Source organism: Somniosus microcephalus, chromosome 31, assembly GCF_052327205.1.
Source record: "Somniosus microcephalus isolate GS21.2 chromosome 31, FLI_Smic_1.0, whole genome shotgun sequence".
Lineage (NCBI taxonomy): Eukaryota > Metazoa > Chordata > Chondrichthyes > Squaliformes > Somniosidae > Somniosus > Somniosus microcephalus.
Genome location: NC_141017.1, coordinates 1,784,802 through 1,805,185, shown reverse-complemented (window position 1 = coordinate 1,805,185; position 20,384 = coordinate 1,784,802). Strand labels below are relative to the sequence as shown.

The 20,384-nt window shown below is 51.8% G+C and overlaps 1 protein-coding gene across 1 annotated transcript; it reads right to left on the bottom strand.

Moving 5' to 3' along the window:
- Window positions 1–4,295: 4,295 nt before the first annotated feature.
- Window positions 4,296–17,678, bottom strand: LOC147097531 (uncharacterized). The gene is made up of 2 exons (XM_085971457.1): window positions 17,618–17,678; window positions 4,296–6,783 (listed from the first exon to the last, which is right to left on the bottom strand). The coding sequence occupies exon 2, from the start codon at window positions 6,771–6,773 to the stop codon at window positions 5,478–5,480; it is 1,296 nt and encodes a 431-aa protein (XP_085827583.1). The 5' UTR covers window positions 6,774–6,783; window positions 17,618–17,678; the 3' UTR covers window positions 4,296–5,477.
- Window positions 17,679–20,384: the final 2,706 nt, after the last annotated feature.

Sequence of the window (20,384 nt, the reverse complement as noted above, 5' to 3'; positions counted from 1 at the left end):
GGCGGCTGAAGGCATGGCCATCAATGGTGGAGCGATGAGAATCGGGGATGTGCAAGTGGCCAGAATTGGAGGAATGCAGTGATCTTGGAGGGTTGGAGGAGGTTACAGAGGTAGGGAGGGGCGAGGCCATGGAGGGATTTGAAAACACGGGATTTGAAGGGGTGAAAATTGCAGGGCTATGGGAGAAAGTGCAGGGCGATGCAGCGAGTGGGACTAATTGGATAGCTCTTTCAAAGAGGCATGATGGGCCGAAGTCTCTATCTATGCTGTAAGAATCTATGATGACCTCAACAGTTAAGTCACATTCCTCAGCTATTTCAATGCAGACGTTAACCCCGGGTTGCCACCTGTGTTAAAATAGCAGTCTGGGCAATGCCATAGGAACACTGTCACCAACAGGAAATTCCAGCCCAATATCTTTCTTTCTGTAAATTATGGAATTGCAATTGGTTGTCAGCAGTTGGTGTGAAGTGGGTCGAGTGCTTGATCTTTCCCTCCTTCCAGTCTGAGAGGAGACATAGAGGGAATCCCACATCAATCCCAGTGCAGTGTGTGTTAAATGGGGTAACTGTTAGCCCAGGCTCCACCAACAGCAGAAGGAAAGTATTGACCCAGCGGGTGTATTGTGGCCAATTCTGGGCGCCATGCTTTAGGAAGGATGTCAAGGCCTTAGAGAGGGTGCAGAGGAGATTTACAATGGGGATGAGGGACTTCAGTTATGTGGAGAGACTGGAGAAGCTGGGGTTGTTGTCCTTAGAGCAGAAACGGTTAAGGGGAAATTTGATGGGTATTCAAAATCATTACAGCTTTTGATCGAGTAAATGAGGAGAAACTGTTTCCAGTGGCAGAAGGGTCGGTGACCAGAGGACACAGATTTCAGGTCATTGGCAAAAGAACCAGAAGCACGAGCAAGATGGGCTGAAATGGCCTCTTTCTGTGCTGTATGATTCTATGACTTACAGGAGTCTATTTTACAGCAAACAATGTCTATCTACTAAGCAGAGTCTATTTAAACAGCATACTACAAAAATGTGGAGTGGCGGATAATTTGATGATACAAATTACATGCGTAAAATCAATCCGTCACTGACAGCAGCGCGGTCTCCAGGCGTGATTGACGGGGGAATTACCCAATCATCTCCTCGGGCCAGGACTTGTGGTGTTCACTGTATGCAGCACAGAAAGGATGTTGTTTCCTCACAGCAGACCACTTGTACAAAGACTGAACAGGCTGGGGCTCTTTCCTCTCAAACAGAGAAGGCTGAGGGGTGACCTGGTGGAGCTTTTTCAAGTTATGAAGGGGTTTTGATAGAGTAGACGTAGAGATGTTTCCACTTGTGGGGAAGTCCAAAACTAGGGGGCCATAAATATAAGATAGTCACCAAGAAATCCAATAGGGAATTCTGGAGAAACTTCTTTACCCAGAGAGTGGTGAGAATGTGGAACTCGCTACCACGGTTGAGACGAATAGCAGAGATGCATTTAAAGGGAAGCCAGGTAAACACACGAGGGAGAAAGGAACAGGTTCTGTCAATAAGGTACGATGAAGTAGGGATGGGAGGAGGCTGGTGTGGAGCATAAACCCCGGCACAGACCAGTCGGGCTGAATGGCCTGTTCCTGTGCTGTAAGTTCGATGTGATGTAATCTTAATTAATCTCCTTTTGCCTATTCTCAGACTTGGTGTCTATGATCCACCATTAGAGCTTTCATCGTAGCTAATTCTTGATCAAAAGAGTCTCTTAATTTGTAGACTGGTCCACTGCTTTAAATTCTACGAAAAGAACGATGTCCGTTTTTAATAGGTTTACAAAATATATCTGAACAGATAGAAAGAGGACACCACCATTCGATATAGAGACGAGACTATATGATCGATTTAATGCTCAATCATAAAAATTACAAGAGTGAGACACACACGAGGAAAATCAACGTTTCTCTATATTGCCTGGGAAGGGGAATCACAGAGTGGCATAGGGGGCGGGCATGAAGGTACAACCTTAAAATTAGATCGAGTGATCGCTGTGCTGAACACCTCCATTCAGTCCGCAAGCGTCACCCTGAGCATCCGGTCGCTTGCCATTTTTATTCTCTGCCCTACTCCCGCTATGACCTCGGCCTCCGACACTCTTCCAATGAAGCTCGACGGAAGCTCGAGGAACAGCACCTCATCTTTTGATGAGGTACTTTACAACCTTCCAGACTCAACATCGAGTTCACAATTGCAGATGGTAACCGCTGCTCCCATTGTCTTGGACGGCAGGTCCTGGTGATGCTTGTTGTTATTTACAGCTCCTCTGGACACATCTTTGCGTAGAAACTTACAGCACAGAAGGAGGCCACTGGCTTGTTGTGCCGGCTCTTTGAAAGAGTTCTCCAATTTAATCCCACAGCACAGCTTCTTCCCCAGAACCCTGCAAATGAGTCCTCTTCAAACACATGGCCAATTGCCTTTTGAAATTGTCTTTTGTTTCTTTACTTTTCCCATTGCCACCCGCTTTTGCCTTGCACCATCATCACTCCTGCCTTCCACCCTATCACACCTTCCCCTTTGTTTTTTCCTCCCCAGCTCCCTTTTCTCTGGGTCTGTACTTGCTTATCTAACTTACAGTCCTAACAAAAGGTTATCGACCTGAAAAGTTAACTCTGATTCTCTCTCCACGAATGCTGCCTGACTTGCTGAGTGTTTTCTGTTCTTGTACCTTAAAATTAGAGCTAGGCCGTTCAGGGGTGATGTCAGGAAGCACTTCTTCACACAAAGGGTAGCGGAAATCAGGCGCCCCCTCCCCACCCCGTTCCTATGCTCAAGGGGCGAAATGGGCCTCCTCCTGTTGCAATGTAACAGGCTCAAGGGCTGAATGGGCCTCCTCCTGTTGCAATGTAACAGGCTCAAGGGCTGAATGGGCCTATTTCTTTTCCTATGTATATAATTATGAGGGGCCTAGATAGGAAGGACCTGTTTCCCTTAGCAGAGAGGTCAATAATCAGGGGGCACAGATTTAAAGTAATTGAGAGAAGGATTAAAGGGGAGTTGAGAACTTTTTTCACCCAGAGGGTGGTGGGGGTCTGGAACTCACTGCCTGAAAGGGTGGTAGAGGCAGAGACCCTCATCACATTTAAAAAGTACTTGGATATGCACTTGAAGTGCCGTAACTTACAGGGCTACGGGCCAAGAGCTGGGAAGTGGGATTAGGTTGGATAGCTCTTTAGGCTGGCACAGACACGATGGGCCGAATGGCCTCCTTCTGTGCCGTGAATTTGTATGATTCTATGTAACAGGCTCGAGGGGCCGAATGGGCCTCCTCCTGTTCCTGTGTAACAGGCTCGAGGGGCCGAATGGGCCTCCACCTGTTCCTGTGTAACAGGCTCGAGGGGCCGAATGGGCCTCCTCCTGTTCCTGTGTAACAGGCTCGAGGGGCCGAATGGGCCTCCACCTGTTCCTGTGTAACAGGCTCGAGGGGCCGAATGGGCCTCCTCCTGTTCCTGTGTAACAGGCTCGAGGGGCTGAATGGGCCTCCACCTGTTCCTGTGTAACAGGCTCGAGGGGCCGAATGGGCCTCCTCCTGTTCCTGTGTAACAGGCTCGAGGGGCTGAATGGGCCTCCACCTGTTCCTGTGTAACAGGCTCGAGGGGCCGAATGGGCCTCCTCCTGTTCCTGTGTAACAGGCTCGAGGGGCTGAATGGGCTTCTCCTGTTTCTATGTGGGAGAGGGGGAAGTACAGAGAGACCTGGGTGTTCTTGTACACCAGTCACTGAAGGCGAGCATGCAGGTGCAACAGGCGGTCAAGAAGGCAAACGGTATGCTGGCCTTCATAGCAAAAGGGTTAGAATACAGGAACAGGGATACCTTGCTGCAGCTGTACAGGGCACTGGTGAGACCACACCTCGAGTACTGTGTACAGTTTTGGTCGCCTCATCTGAGGAAGGATGTTCTTGCCATGGAGGGGGTGCAGCGGCGATTCACCAGGCTGATACCAGGAATGGCGGGAATGACCTATGAGGAGAGACTATGTAGTTTAGGGATGTACACACTGGAGTTTAGAAGATTGAGAGGGGACCTCATAGAAGTGTATAAAATTCTGACAGGTCTAGACAGACTGGATGCAGAAGGAATGTTTCCCTTGGCGGGTGAGAACAGAACTAGAGGACATAATTTAAGGATAAGGGCTAAACCATTTAGGACAGAGATGAGGGGGAATTTCTTCACTCAGAGAGTGGTGAACCTGTGGAACTCATTGCCACAGAGGGCAGTGTACGCCAGCTCATTAAATATATTTAAGAGGGAATTAGATATATTTCTACGGGCAAAAGGGGTTAAGGGTTACGGAGAGAAGGCGGGGACGGGATACTGAATTAAAGGATCAGCCATGATCTCATCGAATGGCGGAGCAGGCACGAAGGGCCGAATGGCCTACTCCTGCTCCTATCTTCTATGTATCTATGTATCTATGTATGTACAGCTGAGACTCTCCGATGATCATTCATGAACAATGACCGCTACTGTTAGGTCACCACGCACTGTTGTAAAGGTCCGGCTGTGGCTCATCACATGACATCATTACCACGGTGACGGTGTGCGTAGTTCATAGGTCATCCTGATGGCAATCCAGCAAAACCTGTTGAAAAGTTCCATTCGGCCCATCGTGACTGTGCTAGCTCTCTGGTAGAGCTATCCAATTAGTGCCACTCCCCCCTGCTTTTACCCCAGAGCCCTGCAACATTTTCCCCTTCAAGAATTTATCCAATTCTCTTTTGAAAGTTACTATTGAATCTGCTTGCACTGCCCTTTCAGAAAGAGCATTCCAGATCATAACAACTCGGTAAAAATTCTCATCTCCCCTCTCTGGTTATTTTGCCAATCACCTTAAATCTGTGTCCTCTGCCAGTGGAAACGGTTTCTCCTCGTTCACTCGATCGAACACCTCGATCAAATCTCCCCTTAACCATCTCTGCTCGAAGGAGAACAATCTCAGCTTCGCCAGTCTCTCCACATTAACTGAAGTCCCGCATCCCTGGAACCAGTCTAGTAAATCTCCTCTGCACCCTCTCCAGCACCGTGACATCCTTCCTAAAGCCCAGAATTGAACACACCACTCCAGCTGAGGCCTAACCAGTGTTTATAAAGGTTTGAGCAACGACTTCCTCGCTTTTGTACTCGATTCCTCTAATAAAGCCAATGTTTGATGAGAGGTTTGTAACATTAACAACCCTAAATCGGAAAGCTCATTCAAAGAGGCGGTGCAGGCACGACGGGCTGAACAGCCTCCTTCTGCGCTGCAAGATTCGACTGTCCCCACCACCAATGTTCCTGCTGGTCTAGAGGCTCACCGGCTTTTAAATAGAAAAACCGTGGAAATTTAAATCGGCTGTGCACCCAAAGGAAACGTTAAAGGGACCATTGCCCCCTGCACTCCCACCGCCACAGTTGGCGTGGTTTGGTCCCGCGTCCGCTGAGCCGGCCGGATCGAACCACCGCCAGTTAGAGGTGGAGCCGGCGGTGAGCCTGCAGGTTGGCGGACTGGCGGAAGCTCTTGCCGCAGACAGGGCAGGAGTAGGGCCGCTCGCGGGTGTGGATGCGCTGGTGGTTGAGTAGGCTGGAGGAGCAGATGAAGCGGCGGGGGCAGAGCGGGCAGGCGAAAGGCCGCTGGCCCGTGTGGGTGCGGCGGTGGGTCTGCAGGATGGAGGGCTGGGCGAAGCGGCGGGGGCAGAGCGGACAGGGATAGGGCCGCTGGCCCGTGTGGACCCGCCCGTGGGTGACCAGCTCCCGGGCACTCTTGAAGCGCTTGGGACAGTCGGGGCAGGGGAAGGGGCGCTCGTCACTGTGCACCCGTCGGTGGGAGAGCAACGAGGAGGAGCGGGCGAAGGCCCGACCGCACTGGCCGCAGGCGAAGGGCCTCTCCCCGGTGTGGGTGCGGCGGTGAGCCAGCAGGTTGCGGGCCTGCCGGAAGCGCTCCCCGCACACGGAGCAGGGGAAGGGCCGCGCCTCCGAGTGCACCTGCCCGTGGACCTTCAGCTCCTTGGAGCTCTTGAAGCGTTTCCCGCAGGCCTCGCAGGGGAAGAGCCGCTCCTCCGAGTGTACCGCCCCGTGGGCCGCCAGGCTGGAGGAGCGGGCAAAGCCCTTCCCGCACAGGGAGCAGGCAAAGGGCCTCTCCCCGGTGTGGACCCGCTGGTGGGCTAGCAGGGCGGCCAGCTGGGTGAAGCCCTTCCCGCACAGGGAGCAGGGGAAGGGCCGTGCCGCCGAGTGCACCTGCCCGTGCACCTTCAGCTCCTTGGCACCCTTGAAGCGCTTCCCGCAGTCGGGGCAGGGGAAGGGCCGATCCTCCGAGTGTACGGCCCGGTGGGCTGCCAGGCTGGAGGCGCGGGTGAAGCCCTTCCCACACAGGGAGCAGGTGAAGGGCCTCTCCCCAGTGTGGACCCGCTGGTGGGTCAACAGGTTGGAGGAGTAAAGGAAGCCCTTCCCGCAGACCGGGCAGACGAAGGGCCGCTCCCGGGTGTGGCGGCGCCGGTGAATCGCCAGCTCAGACGGGTAGTTGAAGCTCTTCCCACAGTCCGCACACTGGTAGGGCCGATCCCCACTCGACTTGCACCGGTGCCGTGCCAGGTTGGATGAGCGGCTGAAGCCCAAGCCGCACGCACAGCAGGAATACGGTTTCTCCCCGGAGCTTCTCCCATCCGCTTGCGATGGCTGATGGCACTCGGGCCCTGGTGAACAGAGCGACTCCGTCGGATCTTGATGCGATGCTTGGTCCGAGCTTCCTGCCTGCAAATCCTCCATTTCTAACGCCCTGTAAAACGAGATTAGAAAAAAGGTAAGGTGGGGGGGGATGAAGAAAACTGTTCTCTCCGATGTCAGCTGTGCCTCAGTGGGAAGCACTCCCACCTCTGAGTCACTCCAGAGACTTGAGCACAAAACAAAATCTGGGCTGACACTCCAGTGCAGTGCTGAGGGAGTGCTGCACTCTCGGAGGTGCTGTCTTTCAGATGAGATGTTAAACTGAGGACCCGTCTGCTCTCTCAGGTGGACAAAAAAGATCCCACGGCCACTATTTCGAAGAAGAGCAGAAGAGTTATCCCCGGTGTCTTGGGCCAATATTTATCCCTCAATCAACATCACGAAAAACAGATTATCTGGTCATTATCACATTGCGGTTTGTGGGATCTTGCTGTGCGCAAATTGGCTATCGCATTTCCTACATTACAACAGAGACTACACTTCAAACAATGTACTTCATCAGCTGTAAAGCGCTTTGAGACGTCCGGTGGTCGTGAAAGTCTTTTTTGCGAAGTCGCGCGGCGGGGCAGCAATGGGAAAGGCCGCTCTCGGCTATTGCAGTGTAAATATCGCACATATGCAGAAATTTAAAGGGACCGTGTATTAAAAGAAACCAGCCCCACAGAGAGCCTGACTGGGCAATCGAGGGAACTGGGTCTGGGGCGGGAAGGAGATGAGCCGAATGGCCGACTCCTGCTCCTGATTCTCAGGTTCCTGCTCCTAACTTCAGACTTATCATAGAATCATAGAAATTTACGGCACAGGAGGAGGCCATTCCGCCCATCTTGTCTGTGCTGGCTGACAAAGAGCTATCCACCCTAATCCCACTTTCCAGCTCTCGGTCCGTAGCCCTGTGATGAGGGTTTCTGCCTCTATCACCCTTTCAGGCAGTGAGTTCCAGACCAACCACCCTCTGGATGAAAAATTTCCCCTCAAATCCCCTCCAAACCTCCGACCAATTACTTTAAATCTGTGCCCCCTGGTTATCGACCCTTCTAAGGGAAATACATCCTTCCAATCCACTCTATCTCGGCCCCTCATCATTTTATACACCTCAATTAGGTCTCCCCTCAGCCTCCAATGTTCCAAAGAAAACAACCCCAGCCTATTCAATCTTTCCTCATAGCTAAAATTCCCCGGCCCAGGCAACATCCTCATCAATCTCCTCTGCACCCTCTCTAGTGCAATCACATCCTTCCTGTAAAGTGGTGACCAGAACTGCACGCAGTACCCTAGCTGCAGCCTAACTAGTGTTTTATACAGTTCATGCATAACCCCTCTGCTCTTATATTTTATGCTTCGGCAAATAAAGGAAAGTTTCCCATATGCCTTCTTACCTTATCTACCTGTCCTGCTACCTTCAGGGATCTGTGGATATGCACTCCAAGGTCCCTTTGTTCCTCTACACTACTCAGTGTCCTACCATTTATTGTGTATTCCCTTTCCTTGTTAGCCCTCCCCAAATGCATTACCTCACACTTCTCCGGATTGAATTCCATTTGCCACTGTTCTGCCCACCTGACCAGTCCATTGATATCTTCCTGCAGTCTACAGCTTCCTTCTTCATTATCAACCACACATCCAATTTTAGTATCATCTGCAAACTTCTTAATCATACTTCCTACATTCAAGTCCAAATCATTGATATACACCACTAAAAGCAAGGGACCCAGTACTGAGCCCTGCAGAACCCCACTGGAAACAGCCTTCCAGTCACAAAAATACCCTTCGACCATTACCCTTTGTTTCCTGCCTCTGAGCCAATTTTGGATCCAACTTGACACTTTGCCTTGGATTCCATGGGCTTTTACTTTCATGTTAAAATCCATATAGACTACATCAAACACTACCCTCATCAACCCTCGTTATCTCCTCAAAAAATTCAATCAGTTTAGTCAGACATGACCTTCCCTTAACAAATCCATGCCTTTCTAAATGAAGATTTATCCTGTCCCTCAGAAATTTTTCCAATAATTTTCCCACCACCGAGGTTAGGCTGACTGGCCTGTAATTACTCGGTCTTGTTAGGGAAATTGATGGGATTGAAGGCTGATAAATCCCCAGGGCCTGATAATCTACATCCTAGGGTACTTAAGGAAGTGGCCCCAGAAATAGTAGATGCATTGCTGGTCATCTTCTAAAATTATATAGACTCTGGAACAGTTCCCATGGATTGGAGGATAGCTAATGTAACCCCACTATTTTAAAAAGGTGGTAGAGAGAAAACGAGGAATTATAGACCGGTAAGTCTGATCGGTAATGGGGAAAATGCTAGAGTCATGTAATAGCAGAGCACTTGGAAAACAGTGACAGGATCGGACAAAGTCAACATGGATTTACAAAAGGTAAATCATGCTTGACTAATCTACTGGAATTTTTTGAGGATGTAACTGGTAGAATAGATAAGGGAGAACCAGTGGATGTGGTGTATTTGGACTTTCAGAAGGCTTTCGATAAGGTCCGCATAAGAGATTGGCGTGCAAAGTTAAAGCACATGGGATTGGGGGTAAGGATAGAGCTCTTGGATAGAGAACTGGTTGGCAGACAGGAAGCAAAGAGTTGGAATAAACGGTTTTTTTTCCCGAGTGGCAGGCAGTGACTAGTGGGGTACCGCAGGGATCGGTCCTTGGACCCCAGCTATTCACAATATATATAAACGAGGGAACTACATGTGTAATGAAATCTGTTTGTCGTGCCTGTATTCGTTTTGCACTCATGTATATTACCCTCCCCCACACGGTGTATAGTTTCACTTCCTCTTTCCTGACTAACTTGGAAGGTTCCAGGTCTTGGCTCTTGGTTCCGCCCCTGACCTCTCTTACTTAAAGATCCCAAGATCTGTATGACTCATTCCTGTGAGTTAATCGGTGTGTTGAGATGTTAGCTCTGATCTTAGTGATTAAAAGCCAACTTGTTAAAGTCTATAACTTCTAGTTTTGTGGTTATTGAAGGCACATCAATTTTAATCACTAAAGAATACTAGGATGGATCGACTCCTAAAACCAGCGCGTCTGGACTTGGATCCACATTCTGCTGAAGCATCAAATCAATTTGGACACTGGCTCAAATGCTTCGAACTCTTCGCGAGGGTCTCATCCGCTAGCGAGGTAGATAAACTGAGTCTACTGACTACTCGCGTTAGTCATCGGATTTATTTGTTCATCCGGGACGCCACCTCTTACACGGAGGCCATCACTATCCTGAAGGCCCAATACCAGAGGCCAGTAAACGAAGTGTACGCCAGACATCTGCTGGCTACACGCAGGCAGCGACCAGAGGAATCAATGGACGATTTCTTACAGGGCCTAAAGGACCTGGTCCGGGACTGTAACTGCAAGGCCGTGACGGCCAACGCGTACTCTGACGAATTGGTCCGCGATTCCTTCATCACGGGCCTCAAATCGAATTACATCCGGCAGAGACTGCTGGAGGAGGAGGTCCTGGACTTAAAAAAGGCAGTGGCCACTGCGCGATCGCTGGACGTGGCCCAGAAAAACTCTGACTCTTATTCTTCCGGCCATGCGGCCCTCACCGCCTCGTGCACGCCGAGGGGGCCGCCATCTTGGAATCAGCCATCTTCCCCATCCAGGTCTCAGACCAGCTCTACGCCGCCGGAGTCCCCACACAGAAGTTCACCCAGGAGTCCTACTACAGCGGCAATGTCTCGAGGCCCGAAATGCTACTTCTGCGGCCAGGCCAAGCACCCCAGACAACGATGCCCAGCGAAGGACGCTACATGCTTCAAATGTAAGAAAAAGGGGCATTTTAGCAAAGTCTGCAGGGGGAATCTGATTTCCAACTCCGTCACCACCTCGTGCGGGCCGCCATCTTGGGATCCGCCATCTTTTCTCGACTCAACGGCCACCCAGGGCCCAACAGTGGCTTCGATCACTGTAGATCAATCCAGGCCACACCCGTTGACAAAATCCATGATGGACATACAGGTAAACGGGAATTTAACGAAATGTTTAATTGACTGTGGGAGTACCGAGAGTTTTATCCACCCTAGCCTGGTACGGCGGCACTCATTAACGGTAACCCCTACACGGAGCAGAATTGCTATGGCTGCTAAGCCCCACACTTCGGACATTTTGGGCTACTGCGTGGTAACACTGACTGTAAAAGGCACGGACTACAAGGATTTTAAACTCGTGATGCCAGAACTCTGTGTTAATGTAATCTTGGGCCTGGACTTCCAGGGTCCCAGCCGCCACTCACAGTCTGTGGCCTATCAACCTTAAAAATCAGCCCGCCCTCTTTATTCGCTAATCTCGCTCCGAACTGTAGGCCCATAGCGACCAAAAGTAGACGGTACAGTCTGGAAGACAGACACTTTATCAAGGCGGAAGTGGACAGACTCCTGCGGGAAGGCATTATTGAATGCAGTACCAGTCCGTGGCGTGCCCAAGTAGTCATAGTTAAAAATAGCGAAAAGAAACGGATGGTAATTGACTACAGCCAGACTGTTAATATTTATACCCAGCTGGACGCCTACCCTTTACCCCGCATATCAGAAATGGTCAACCAGATTGCGCAATACCGAGTCTTCTCGACTATCGACCTCAAATCCGCGTATCACCAGCTCCCCATTAGAACGGAGAACCGCCCATGCACCACCTTTGAGGCGAACGGACGCCTCTACCATTTTCTCAGAGTGCCCTTCGGGGTAACAAATGGGGTCTCGGTCTTCCAACATGAGATGGACCGCATGGTTGACGAAAATAAACTACAAGCTACCTACCCCTATCTGGACAATGTCACTATCTGCGGGCACAACCAGCAAGACCACGATCTAAATCTTGCGAGATTTTTAAAAACTGCCCTAAAGCTGAATCTAACCTACAACGAAGACAAATGTGTCTTCAACACAACCCGTCTCTGTATCCTTGGCTGTGTGGTGGAAGATGGGGTAATTGGACCGGACCCTGACCGATTACGCCCCCTAAAGGAACTGCCCCTGCCACACAATCCCAAAGCTTTAAAAAGGTGCCTGGGATTTTTTTCGTATTATGCCCAATGGGTGCCCAATTACTCTGATAAGGCCCGACCCCTCATTAAATCGACGTCCTTCCCACTATCAGCTGAAGCTCGGGAGGTTTTCACCAGTATCAAACAGGACATTGAAAGGGCTGCACTGTGTGCAGTGGACGAAAGCATTCCCTTTCAAGTCGAAAGCGATGCATCAGACTTTGCCTTAGCTGCGACCCTCAATCAGGCTGGGAGACCTGTGGCCTTCTTCTCCCGAACCCTTCAGGGACCTGAAATCAGGCACTCTTCGGTCGAGAAGGAGGCACAGGCTATAGTGGAGGCAGTGCGGCACTGGAGACACTACCTAGCCGGCAAACATTTCACCCTGCTCACCGACCAGCGGTCGGTGGCTTTCATGTTTAATAACAAAGGGGGAAAATCAAGAATGACAAAATACTCAGGTGGAGGATCGAACTATCCACGTTCGACTATGATATTATGTACAGGCCGGGAGCCCTTAATGAACCCCCAGATGCCCTATCGCGGGGAATGTGTGCCAGCATTCATACGGACAAATTACAGGGTCTCCACAACGACCTCTGTCACCCTGGGGTCACCCGACCATTTTATAAAGTCCCGCAATCTGCCCCACTCCATCGAGGAGGTCAGGGCAATGACCAGAGCCTGCCGCATCTGTGCGGAATGCAAGCCTCGTTTCTACAGGCCTGACCGTGCACACCTTATCAAAGCCACACGGCCATTCGAGCACCTAAGTCTGGACTTCAAGGGACCCCTTCCCTCTGCCGACCGTAACGTATACTTCCTCAATATCATCGATGAATATTCCCGCTTCCCCTTCACCATTCCCTGCCCAGACATGACCAGTGCCACGGTCATCAAGTGTCTCTGTAATCTATTCTGCATGTTTGGCATGCCGAACTACATACACAGCGATAGGGGGACGTCATTTATGAGTGACGAACTGCGCCAGTTCTTGCTCTCAAAGGGGATAGCCACTAGCAGAACCACTAGCTACAACCCCCGGGGTAATGGGCAAGTGGAAAGGGAGAATGCTACTGTTTGGAAGGCTGTCACGTTAGCCTTAAAGTCAAAAGGCCTTCCGACCTCCCGCTGGCAGGAAGTCCTCCCAGACGTGCTCCACTCCATAAGGTCTCTGTTATGTACAGCCACTAACGCTACCCCTCACGAAAAGATGTTCGTTTTCCCCCAGAAATCCACCTCGGGCATATCTCTACCCGCGTGGCTGACGTCTCCGGGGACAGTACTATTGCGGAAGCACGTGAGAGGCCATAAAACGGACCCCCTTGTGGAAAAGGTACAGCTCCTCCATGCAAACCCTCAGTACGCCTATATCGAATACTCTGACGGGCGAGAGGACACTGTTTCCATAAAAGACCTCGCTCCCTCGGGGAGCGGAGAGAACGATGAGAGACTACCCGAGGAAGACCTACACCAAAAAGAGACAGGACGCCCAGAGGTATCAATACCCAACTTTAACCTGGAGGACACTGCAGATAACCTGGAAGACACTGCGGAGGCCTGGACAGCGGAGGAACCAGAATCCACTCCCCTAGAGGCACCCCAACCGGCTTTGCGCCGATCACTGAGAACCGCAAAACCTCCTGACAGACTCACTTATACCAACTTTTAAGAAACATCACCCCGATGGACTAAATCTAAAGAAGGGGTGAATGTAATGAAATCTGTTTGTCGTGCCTGTATTCGTTTTACACTCATGTATATTACCCTCCCCCACACGGTGTATAGTTTCACTTCCTCTTTCCTGACTAACCTGGAAGGTTCCAGGTCTTGGCTCTTGGCTCCGCCCCTGACCTCTCATACTTAAAGATCCCAAGATCTGTATGACTCATTCCTGTGAGCCAGTCGGTGTGTTGAGATGTTAGCTCTGATCTTAGTGATTAAAAGCCAACTTGTTAAAGTCTAAGGCCTAGAAATTCAGTTAAGGCCCGCCAGCAGGCTAACGCCCAAAAGTTAGCGCTGTGCGCGGAGCCAGGTGCGCCCGTCAGATATTCGGCTTTTGCACCCCAAGTCGGAACTGGGCGCTATTTCAGGGTGTGCCCGCCCCCGCTTGGGGCGCTGAAACTGAATTTCTGCGCTGTAGGCCCCGCTGCGCCACCCGCTGCGGAGCGGCAGGCCGCGTACTGCAGGCCTCCTCCTTCTCTTAAGGGGGAGGTGCCTGCAACAGCGAGATCGCCGCTGGATTGTGCCGGCAAATGAGCCCGGCACCACAGAGAAGTGCCGGGCTCGCGGAAAGCAGCCGGCAATGCCGCGGGGGGGGGGGGGGGTGGAGGAGGCTGGGGAAGGAGGTGCGGGCAGGCAGCCGCCGAAAAAGCGGCCGGCCGCACCTCCACCTTAAAGCGCCCCAGTAGCGCAGCAGGACGGCCCCGTTTTTCAATCGCTGTTTGCGGCCGCTGCAGAAGAGGCGGCCGCAACTAAATATGGGATTTGGGCCGGAAGCGGGGCGGAACCGGGGCACTGCGCACACCGATGACGTCATCGGTGTCGGCGCAGCGCTACCGGCTACCGCCACCATTACCGCAGCGCTGAATATCAGCGCACCCTCTTACACTGGCGCAGAAACCCTATTTGGGCGGTAACTGGGCGCAAAGCCCACTGAATTTCTAGGCCTATAACTTCTAGTTTTGTGGTTATTGAAGGCACATCAAGATGTAATATCTCCAAGTTTGCAGACGACACAAAGCTGGGTGGGCATGTCTGCTGTGAGGAGGATGCAGAGAAACTCCAGTATGATTTGGACAGGTTGGGTGATTGGGCAGATGCATGGCAAACTCAGTATAATGTGGATAAATGCGAGGTTATCATCTTCGGTGGCAAAAACAGGAAGACACGATTATTATCTGAACGGCAATAGATTGGGAAAAGGGGAAGTGCATCGAGACCTGGGTGTCCTTGTGCACCAGTCGCTGAAAACTTGCATGCAGGTGCAGCAGGCGGTTAAGAAGGCAAATAGTATGTTGGCCTTCATAGCGAGAGGATTCAAGTACAGGAGCAAGGCTGTCTTGCTGCAGTTGTACAGGGCCTTGGTGAGACCACACCTTGAGTATTGTGTGCAGTTTTGGTCGCTTTATCTGAGGAAGGATGTTCTTGCCATGGAGAGAGTGCAGCGAAGATTCAGCAGACTGATACCTGGGATGGCAGGAATGACGTATGAGGAGAGATTGGGTCGATTAGGCTTATATTCGCTAGATGCAGGAAGGATGTTCCCGATGGCCGGGGAGTCCAGAACCAGGGGTCACAGTCTAAGGATAAGGGGTAAGCCATTTAGGACTGAGATGAGGAGGGATTTTTTCACCCAGGGAGTGATGAACCCGTGGAATTTTCTACCACAGAAGGCAGTTGAGGCCAATTCATTAAATATATTCAAGCATTAGATATATTTCTTAAGGCTAAAGGGATCAAGGGATATGGGGAGAAAGCAGGGAATTTGGATGATCAGCCATGATCTCATTAAATGGCGGAACAGGCTCGAGGGGCCAAATTGCCTACTCCGATCTTCTATGTTTCTATGTCTTTCCCTTTCTCCCTTTTTAAATAATGGTGCAACGTTAGCAGTCCTCTGCTATTTCCTCTCTGACTTCTCAACAATTTGGGATACATTTCATCCGGGCCTAGGGATTTATCCACTTTCAAAGATGCTAAACCCCTTAATACTTCCTCTTTCACTGTTTATTTCATCTAATATTTCACACTCCTCCTCCCTGATTGCAATGTCTGCATCGTCCCTCTCTTTTGTGAAAACAGACGCAAAGTATTCATTAAGAACCATACCCATGTCCTCCGCCTCCACACACAGGTTACCTTTCTGGTCCCGAATAGGCCCTACTCTTACTTTAGTTATCCTCTTGCTCTTAATGTATTTATAAAACATCTTTGGGTTTTCCTTGATTTTATTTGCCAATATTTTTTCATGCCCCTCTTTGCTTTCCTAATTTCCTTTTTAATTTCACCCCTGCACTTTCTATACTCCTCTCGGCTTTCTGCAGTATTGAGCCCTCGGTATCTGTCATAAGCTTCCCTTTTTTTCTTTATCCTACCCTGTATGCCCCTTGTCATCCAGGGAGATCTAGATTTGTTATTTCCACCCTTTTTCTTTAAGGGAACATATTTGCTCTGAATCCTCACTATCTCCTCCTTGACTGCCTCCCACTGTTCTGACACTGATTTACCTTCAAGTTTCTGTCTCCAGTCCACTTTGGCTAATCACCTCTCAGCTCAGTAAAATTAGCTTTTCCCCAATTGAGAACTTTTATTCCTGGTCTGTCCTTGTCCTTTTCCATAACTACCCTAAATCTAACAGAATTATGGTCACTAGCACCAACATGCTCTCCCACTGATACCGTTTCCACCTGCCCAGCTTCATTCCCTAAAACTAGGTCCAGAACCGCCCCCTCTGTTGTTGGGCTTGCTATGTACTGCCAAAAAAAGTTCTCCTGAATGCATTTTAAGAATTCTGCTTCCTCTATGCCTTTCACACTAATTTTATCCCAGTTAATATTGGGGAAGTCAAAATCTCCGACTATTACTGGCCCATTTTTGTATGTCTCAGAAATTTGCCTACATATTTGCTCTTCTATCTCCCTCTGTCTGTTCGGGGGTCGATCGTACACTCCCAGCAGTGTGACTGCCCCTTTTTTGTTCTTCAATTCAACCCATACCACCTCATTTGATGATTCTTCAAACATATCATCCCTCCTCACAGCTGTAATTGATGCTTTAATCAATATTGCAACCCCCCTTTTTTATCCTCCTCTCTATCTTGTCTGAAAACCCTGTAACCAGGAATGTTGAGCTGCCATTCCTGCCCTTCTTTCAGCCATGTCTCAGTAATGTCTATAATATCATACTCCCAAGTGTCTATCTGTGCCCTCAGCTCATCTGCTTTATTCCCTAGACTCCCTTGCATTGAAGTATATCTCATTTAGCACTACCAAACTCCCTTGTTGTCTATTTTCTAGCCATTGTTTCCTCTGCCTTCCAAACTCGCTTACTCATTTTCTACCCTCCATTTCCAGCTTTGCGTCTCTTCCTTCTGAATCCACTCTCAGGTGCCCATCACCCTCCCCAACAACAGCAGCAGCAACAACACCCCCACCCACCAAACGCGAATATTGGTCCCGGCTCTGTTGAGGTGTAACCCGTCCGGCTTGTACAGGTCCCACCTTCCCCAGAAACGGTCCCAATGCCTCAGGAATCTGAAGCCCTCCCTCCTGCACCATCTCTCCAGCCACGCTTTCATCTGTTCTATCCTCCTATTCCTGTACTCACTAGCACGTGGCACCAGGAGTAATCTGGAAATGACTACTTTTTAAGGTCCTGCTTTTTAATCTCTCTCCAAGCTCCCAAAACTCTGCCTGCAGGACCTCATCCCTCTTTCTACCTATGTCATTGGTGCCAACATTGACAACGACCTCTGGCCGTTCACCTTCACCCCTGAGAGTGTCCTGCAGTCGCTTCAGCAACTTGGCCTCCCCAGGCAGGCTGGTTATCACATGGCGGTGGGCCGGGGCCAGACACAGGCTAGCCCGCCTCACTCACTCAGGGCCCTGAGGCTAAAACACCCGCTCCGCTATTGCGCATGCTCGGTGCCGGCTGGGGCACTGCGCATGCTCGGCGCCGGGCAGGACACTGCGCATGCTCCTGACGTTTAGTCGGTCTCGCGCCTGCGCAGGGCACCGCGAGCGGCATTCTGGGTATAGTCCGGCTAACCGTCTGAGGGACCGGACCACCGGCGCAAAGTGAGTTTTTTCAGGGTTTATTTTCAATATAAATGGCGGAGCGAAGCGCGGCCGGAGAGATAAATAAAAGAAAATACAAACCCAAGCGTCCCAGCGCCACCCCGGCCCGGAGCGGAGCGGATTGAGCAGCCGCGGCACGTGACCAACCCGGCGCTGACTGACGTGAGCTCGACCAATAGGGGGCGAGTGGGCGGAGCTTGGACTGGGCAGCGGCTGGTCTCCTCCAACCAATGGGGGAGCCCGAGGGGCGGGGTTTCCGCCGCCTGCTTCTCTCGCTGCTGACACAATGTCAAGCGCTAGAGGGCGCTCTGCTGGGCTAGGCTCGTGACTGCACCCTGCACCGGGAGCCTCAGCACCGGGCTGCATCTTGCACCGGGAGCCTCACTGTACCGGGCTGCACCCTGCACCGGGAGCCTCACTGCAGCGGGCTGCACCCTGCACCGGGAGCTTCACTGCAGCGGGCTGCACCCTCACTGCAGCGGGCTGCACCCTGCACCGGGAGCCTCACTGCACCAGGCTGCACCCTGCAGCGGGAGCCTCACTGCAGCGGGCTGCACCCTGCACCGGGAGCCTCACTGCGCCAGGCTAAACAGTGCACCAGGCTAAACCCTGCACCGGGAGCCTCAGCACCGGGCTGCACCCGGAGCCTCACTGCACCCTGCACCGGGAGCCTCACTGCACCCTGCACCGGCAGCCTCACTGCACCCCGCACCGGCAGTCTCAGCACCGGGCTGCACCCTGCACCAGGAGCCTCCCTGCACCGGGCTGCACCCTACACCGGGAGCCTCACTGCACCGGGCTGCACCCTACACCAGGAGCCTCACTGCACCGGGCTGCACCCTGCACCAGGAGCCTCACTGCACCAGGCTAAACCCTGCACAGAGAACCTCACTGCACCGGGAGCCTCACTGCACCCTGCACCGGGAGCCTCACTGTACCGGGTTGCACCCTGCACCGGGTGCCGCACTGCACCCTGCAGCCTCACTGCAGCGGGCTGCACCCTGCACCGGGAGCCTCAGCACCGGGCTGCACCCTGCACCGGGAGCCTCACTGCAGCGGGCTGCACCCTGCACCAGGAGCCTCACTGCACCGGGCTGCACCCTGCACCAGGAGCCTCGCTGCACCGGGAGCCTCACTGCACCGGGCTGCATCCTGCACCGGGAGCCTCACTGCACCGGGCTGCATCCTGCACCGGGCTGCACCCTGCACCGGGAGCCTCAGCACTGGGCTGCACCCTGCACCGGGTGCCTCAGCACCGGGCTGCACCCTGCACCGGGAGCCTCAGCACCGGGCTGCACCCTGCACCGGGAGCCTCACTGCATCCTGCACCGGGAGCCTCACTGCACCGTGCTGTACCTGCCTTGGGAGTGTTGGATGGGACAGTGTAGAGGGAGCTTTACTCTCTATCTAACCCGTGCTGTACCTGCCCTGGGAGTGTTTGACGGGACAATGTAGTGGGAGCTTTACTATAGTCATAGAGTTATACGGCACAGAAAGAGGCCCTTCGGCCCATCGTGTCCGCGCTGGCCATTAAGCCCTATCTATTCTAATCCCATTTTCCAGCACTTGGTCCGCAGCCTTCTGTGCTATGGCGTTTCAAGTGCTCATCTAAATGCTTCTTGAATGTTGTGAGGGTTCCTGCCTTTCAGGCAGTGAGTTCCAGATTCCAACCGCCCTCTGGGTGAAAAAGTTTTTCCTCAAATTCCCTCTAAACCTCCTGCCCCTTACCTTGAAACTATACCCCCTGGTTATTCACCCCTTTACTAAGGGAAAAGTTCCTTTCTATTTACCGTATCTATGCCCCTCATAATTTTGTACACCTCAATCAGGTCCCCCATGGGACAGTGTAGAGGGAGCTTTGCTCTTTATCTCACCTGTGCTGTACCTGCCCTGGGAGTGTTTGATGGGACAGTGTAGAGGGAGATTTACTCTGTATCTAACCCATGCTGTACCTGCCCTGGGAGTGTTTGATGGGCAGTGTAGAGGGAGCTTTACTTTGTATCTAACCCTGTGCTGTACCTGCCCTGGGAGTGTTTGATGGGACAGCGTAGAGGGAGCTTTACTCTGTATCTAACCCATGCTGTACCTGCCCTGGGAGTGTTTGATGGGCAGTGTAGAGGGAGCTTTACTCTGTATCTAACCCCGTGCTGTACCTGCCCTGGGAGTGTTTGATGGGGCAGTGTAGAGGGAGCTTTACTCTGTATCTAACCCGTGCTGTACTTGCCTTGGGAGTGTTTGATGGGACAGTGCAGAGGGAACTTTACTCTGTATATAACCCGTGCTATACCTGCCCTGGGAGTGTCATATAGGACAGTGTAGAGGGAGCTTTACTCTGTATCTAACCCGTGCTGTACCTGACCTGGGAGCGTTCGATGGGACAGTGTCGTGGGAACTTTACTCTGTATCTAACCCGTGCTGTACCTGCCCTGGGAGTGTTTGAAGGGACAGTGTAGAGGGAGCTTTACTCGGTACCTAACACGTGCTGTACCTGCCCTGGGAGTGTTTGATGGGACAGTGTAGAGGGAGCTTTACTCTGTATCTAACCCGTGCTGTACCTGCCTTGGGAGTGTTCGATGGGACAGCGTAGAGGGAACTTTACTCTGTATTTAACCCGTGCTGTACCTGCCCTGGGAGTGTTTGGTGGGACAGTGCAGAGGGAGCTTTACTCTGTATCTAAACCGTGCTATACCTGCCCTGGGAGTGTTTGATTGGCAGTGTAGAGAAAGCTTTACTCTGTATCTAACCCCGTGCTGTGCCTGCCCTGGGAGTGTTTGATGGGGCAGTGCAGAGGGAGCTTTACTGTGTATCTAGCCCCGTGCTGTACCTGCCTTGGGAGTGTTTGATGGGG

Excerpts from the sequence above, each read along its gene's own strand:
- LOC147097531 (XM_085971457.1), bottom strand. The coding sequence starts at position 6,773 with ATGGAGGATTTGCAGGCAGGAAGCTCGGACCAAGCATCGCATCAAGAT.